At 40.7% G+C, this 5,821-nt stretch overlaps 1 protein-coding gene across 2 annotated transcripts; it reads left to right on the forward strand.

Moving 5' to 3' along the window:
* Positions 1 to 5,821, forward strand: abrab (actin binding Rho activating protein b). Of its 2 annotated transcripts, XR_014905085.1 has the most exons (3): positions 1 to 904; positions 1,362 to 2,088; positions 5,704 to 5,821. XR_014905085.1 is itself a non-coding variant. In XM_085346885.1 (2 exons), the coding sequence occupies exons 1-2, from the start codon at positions 150 to 152 to the stop codon at positions 1,843 to 1,845; spliced, it is 1,239 nt and encodes a 412-aa protein (XP_085203011.1). In that variant the 5' UTR covers positions 1 to 149; the 3' UTR covers positions 1,846 to 3,136. The 2 variants fall into 2 exon arrangements, 1 of the variants encoding a protein (XP_085203011.1); XM_085346885.1 differs by lacking the exon at positions 5,704 to 5,821 and having other exon boundaries at positions 1,362 to 3,136.

Below are 5,821 nucleotides of genomic sequence, written 5' to 3' on the forward strand. Positions count from 1 at the left end.
CCCAGTTTGGAGCTGTGTGTGGGAGCAGGGAAACAGAGACAACAAAGGTACAGCGAGTCAGGCAGAGGATATGAGTTCATTTTAGCAAATCTTACAGCTTACTTGTGAGGATTAATTGTGCCTGTATTTACAGACTAATAGAGACAATTATGTCAGACAAACACAATGGCCAAGTTTCCCAAAGGAAACCATTCAGCAACAAGAACATCAAGAAGCTCCGCACTATTAGCATGGTGTGCAACCTGGCAAGCAGCTGGCAGCAATGGGTGACAGAGAATGAGAACAAGCAGGCCAGCGAGCCAAGCGGCTGGGCTCCGTCTTCACTGGGTGGACCAGAGGAACCCAAAAAGAAGTGGGTTTCAAAGAAGCCTCCATCCATTCAAACGCAGCAAACAGAAGCTTCTAAAGGTCTCGCAGCTACACAAACAACGACATCAAAGACTGGTGAGGTTAAGACATCGGATGAGCCACCAGCGGCGTCTTTTATCAAGACAAAGCAAGTGGTGAAGACAGTGACCAGCAGCGCTCAGGAGAAGAGTGCAGGTATTGGGCTCCTGACAGAAAAAATCAAGAGGGAGCATCTCCCATCAGATGAGGAGATTGACAGACTGCTAAAGAAGAAAAGCTCGCCCACCCGTCGGAGGAAGTGCTCCAACATGGTGTCATCGCTGACCAAAAGCTGGAAGCAGGTGGAGAATGAGCAGAAGCTTGTTAAAGAAGGAGGAGATCCAAGAGAGGGATTCACCTGTGGGCGTAAAGAGGACAGTGGGCCCCTCGAGGCAGATGTAGAGGGACTGGAAGTAGATAAAACACACAGAACAAGCTTTTCAGAAGAAGCAGAGGAAAACAACTGTGAAGAAGACTCTGAGACAGCAGTGGGAATAAAAAGATCCTCAGTTCCAATGTAAGTAGTGTCACTGGGCTTCATTTTGTATTCAGAACTAAGTTTTCAAAAAAGAAAATGTTAAGAGGGAGTATAAAATGTTCACCAAATCAACTTTCATCCAACAAATTCTAAAAACTCAAACACTCTTTACTTCTTTTCAATATTTAAGAAATAGAGAATTGAGCTGACAGACTGGATGTTTTCATTAGACCACACAAAAACTTGCACACATTTATCATTTTTGTCTCCAACAATTACATTTAAAAGCAAGTAAAACCACAAGTTCTTTCTGTTGATTACTGAAACCCTGTTTAGTTATACAAGTAACTTTCTCATTAAGATTACACCTTTCTTTTTCAAATCAGATCTGGCCAAGAGAGAAGCAGAAATGATAACCAATATAACAATAAAAACCAGTACTGAGTGTCTTGTTCATTTTGTATTGACTTGTTGTGTCACTTGACATGCTTCACAGCTACAAAAAAGAAGCTGAGGATGCCAACAAGATCAACACGTTGTCCAAGAAATACAGCAGCGTGGGAAATCTCAAGAGCCGCTGGCAGAATTGGGCCTCTGAGCACACAGTTAATCAGAAACTCAACCCCTTCAGTGAATACTTTGATTATGACTATTCCATGTCCCTCCGCCTCCAGAAAGGTCAAGAGGGTTACGGACGTCCAAAGGAGGGTAGTAAGACGGCAGAAAGGGCCAAACGTGCGGAGAAACATATCCACCGTGAAATAGACGACATGTGCTATGTGATCAGAACTATGGCCGATCCGGACCCAGATGGAAAGACCCGGGTCACATTTGGAGAACTGTTTGACAGATACGTTCGGATCTCTGACAAGGTGGTGGGGATTCTGATGAGAGCCAGGAAACATGGGAAAGTGGAGTTTGAGGGCGAGATGCTGTGGCAAGGCCAGGATGATGGAGTTATTATTACTCTTCTGGTGTGATATTAACACCTGGGTCAAAGTTGTTCTTGAAATCCTCTTACAGCTTCTTTGCTTGCACACTGGAATTTGAACCTGAAATAACCCCCGTCATTGTCAGACAGCACTAAGAGGAGGATTTAAGATGCAGTTTGACCCAGGACTACTCGGTGGACACTTGCAGAACAATATCAAAAGGATACAAGCTGAGCTCGGCGGATGTGTCTCTCTACGGATTATCCAAAGAATACTTTTGCTGCTATTTTGGTAGATACTTGACGACTCTTTCTGTCAGTGTTTGAGCTGTAGCTGTCTTGCTCAGTGTTTTGCGAAATCTGCAGAGACTTAAAAGCTTTAAATCACAAGCGCTGAAGAGATAAAGTGTTGGGGTTTTGGTTCCTTAAAATCCATTCAGAGTAGCTTGCAGATTATCACGAGTGTCTCTTTTTCACTTCATGGTTTATGTTAATGAGATACTTGAGCATGTGCTAACGTACCAAATAATCAGCAGCTTTGCAGTATTCTGTACACTAATTCAAACATGGGTTGGGTTTCGCTGCCTGAATACATGCAGCTCAGCTTTCATTGCGCTACACCAGACACAATGCAGTGGAACGCCACAGTACTTTAAAACACCGTGGCCTTTTAGACCACAGCTCTTTGAAATGGTATCGAAGGTTGACCAAGACTGCAAGGGAAAATGGGAAAACTCATTAAATTGGAGAAATCCACTTCATGAAAACCACCTGGCCAATACTGTGTAGGTCCTCAGTGACGGCTAATAGTCTTTAAGTCATTTCCACAAGACAGCTGTGGCTGCCCTGTGGGTTTTTTGCACTAAGACATGGCAGAAAACCTCCTGTGGGTTGCAGCAAAGGGTCTACTTTGATCAGGCTGTTGCTTGGGATCATTCTACAATCTGGGAAGTACTGAGGCCTGGTGAGCACTTTGTCCTCTTTTAGTGTGTTGCTCGAGGTGCTTTTGCTTACTATTAGAGGATGTGCTGGTACAAGATCACATTAGAACAGGATAATCAGTGTTAATCGCTTCAACTGTCAGTGGCTTTACAGGAGTGCACAGCAGTAAAGTGTGAATAAGTCAAAATTAAAGTGCTGAAATGAACGAAATTATAGTTATAAGCTGGATTCCTAATCATACAGTAGCCTATGATGACTTGCTGTATTCTGTGTTTTGTGATGCTTTTTGTCTTGGGATTAAAAATAAAAAAGAAATGATAAAAATAAATGCTTGGATATGTTTACCAGTTAATCACTTACTAAGCTGAGGGCTGGACTGGCCTCCGGGAGCACCTGGACATTGTCTGATTGCCTGAGGGTCGTTTTGGGCTGCAGTGAACATTCAGCTTCATCAGCAAGCAATTTACAGACTGAGCAGGGTCTGAGGATTACAAGCGACTCTCTCAGAGACAGACTGTGCACTTTCCTTTTGCAGTCTCCCTCCATCACACAGGTGATGCACACAAAAGACACACACATAAGAAGCCCCATCACCCTCCCTCTCGCTTAGGAAGGTAATGTTACCAGGTAAACCATCTCTTGTTGAGATGACATCATACAATCTAGTAAGAGTGGTTAGTTGCCTGGATCCAGCCACTCTTACTGGATTGTATCATGTCATCTCAACAAGAACAAATTAAGTTGCTGAATTTCATGTAGATGCTACATGATTTAATTACGTTCGCCATAGAAACATCAAATCAAATTAATTGAATGTTAATGTTAATATTATGTTAAACCTACACACATATATCGTGTTGACACAACACAACCAAGATGGATTAATATAACATGATTTGTTTAGATGGAATATAAGTGGCAAGATAAAATTACGTTCATCCAATTAATTTATTTTTTTTTTTGAGTGTAGTAGCACCTCTTAGTTGCCTGCTATAAACGAGACTAATATCGTGGTGAGTGGTGAGTGTGAAATGGGTTAAGCTGCATGTGGTTAAATAATGAACTGAAACATCAGCCAGGTCCAATTTTTTGTAGATCTTTTTGATCAGTTTTATCACAAAAGTGTCCAAACAAAGTATTTTTACTACACAGTTGCTTATTAGTGTTATGGTTGGTTCCGACTGTAACGCCGTAGTTACATTTTTTTAATGTCAACATTCTCTAATCTAGGTTTGAGAAGGCAGACATGCCCTTTTGCTACTCTCATCAGAAAAAGTCCATTACACCTTTCTATTCTGTTGTAAAAGTTGCATTTAAATATGTTCATAAATAGCAAATGAACCAAAAACCACAAGAAACAATGATGGAGGACAAAGTAGCAGAAAAAATGAACAAATAAAATGTGCAATAGTGATCGACGGCTGCTAAGGTGATATAGTCCTCTTTCAGGTTTTATTTTAGTCTTTGCTCGGGCTCCATGTCTTCCTCTTCCTTGTATGATTAAAAAAAAATGTGCAGATTGGCTTTCCTTTCTATCAAATAGAACATTGTATTCTGACTGGAACTGATATGAACACCCTGACATGTCTGTCAAGAACACAGGATCACCATGAGACACCATGTAAGAGCTGATAACATAAACTCCCATTATGTAAAGCTCTTTAACTAAAATGATATTCTTTAAAATTCTAAATAGTAACTGTTTTCAAGGAAGCGTTCTTAACCAGATATCCATTAGTTCATTGCAGAGTGGCTGAACCCCAAGTGAACAGGAAAAGTCTGCACAAGGTTTTGGAGGTTTCAGACAATATCACTGCCAAACAAGGCCGAGTGGTGGTTAAGTAAAGTGGTGGTTAGTAAAATCAAGAACAACTAATAATCTGGTTCTGCAGGATTTTCAGTCATGTTCAGATTACTAACATGCTAACAATGAGAAACATGCCTAGCTGACATACTTTATAAATTTGAACGCCAGCTACTGCATATACTTGTGCAACAGACCAGTGAAAACTTTTATCTCCTAATTCAAATGTGAGGCACTATAAATGTACACATGGTAGCCAGTTTCTTACTGTAAACTGGATAGTGTACTCACACAGCCTTCTTGAAGCTCACATACAGACTTAAATCCCACTCAAGGACTGCTTTCAAGGACGTTTTCTTAAAAGATTTCATGTGATTTTGTAAAGTTTCAAACTTTGCTACGCAGCTATATAAGAATCAGTCCATTTAACTAATTAGGACAAATCTGCATATAATTTTGAATGTAGCATGCAATATCACTGCCGAGCAGCACCTAGGGATGGTTTGATAATGGGAGACTAAAATGTATCTGTTTCCTGCTTATATATCTGTACTTACGGTAATTTTAGTCAAAAAGTGAAATCAACTGTGAAGTCTGCAGGTGTTCAATGTGAACACATTATATGCATGCAAATATGCTTTAACAGAAAATACCGCCCATCATTTGTATGTTGAAGCACTAAAGGGAGTATAAATGAACCAGGCTGCGTCTTGCTGTAAACTGGAGAGTGTAGCTGCACAGTTTTGCCTAAACTTAGACGCACGTTTCAGTATTCGCGTCTTCATCTTTTTGACCTAAACAACCAAGCAGACAGGTGAGACCATTTTTACTATAATTACAATCAACACCAATTTTAAATAATTCTTAAATAATTAAATAGTTCTTTGTGTTCATGTTCACAGAATGCTTGTCGTTGTTGTCGTTGTTGTCGTTGTTATCGTTGCGCTTCTTGTGGCTTCTGCTTCAGCTTCCTGTAAGTGGCAATGAGGTGTATCTGATATTTCAGCATTCAATTATGTGTTTTTAAAGCATTTTAGGGATTTACAATTAAGTGACAAGCAATAATAGTAAACTGTGCACTGTGTTCACAAAGTATGATCTGCTTCATCGCTGTCAAACAAATTCAGCTGCCTCATGACGTCTGTTTTCTCCTCCTTGCAGTCCAGCCTCAGTACTCTTTCTCCCCTTCTGTCGGGTCAGGAAGTGGCACCTAATTTGCTATCACTGGAGAAGATAGGATCACAGCTGTAAGGGTCTGGGAAACCTACAGTGGCCACAT

This window comes from Diplotaxodon limnothrissa, linkage group LG22, assembly GCF_057381915.1.
Source record: "Diplotaxodon limnothrissa isolate DT_005_m linkage group LG22, D_limnothrissa_male_GT1.1, whole genome shotgun sequence".
NCBI lineage: Eukaryota > Metazoa > Chordata > Actinopteri > Cichliformes > Cichlidae > Diplotaxodon > Diplotaxodon limnothrissa.

Excerpts from the sequence above, each read along its gene's own strand:
- abrab (XM_085346885.1), top strand. The coding sequence starts at position 150 with ATGTCAGACAAACACAATGGCCAAGTTTCCCAAAGGAAACCATTCAGC. Across the intron at positions 905-1,361 it reads AAAAGATCCTCAGTTCCAAT|CTACAAAAAAGAAGCTGAGG; the intron begins GTAAGTAGTGTC and ends CATGCTTCACAG.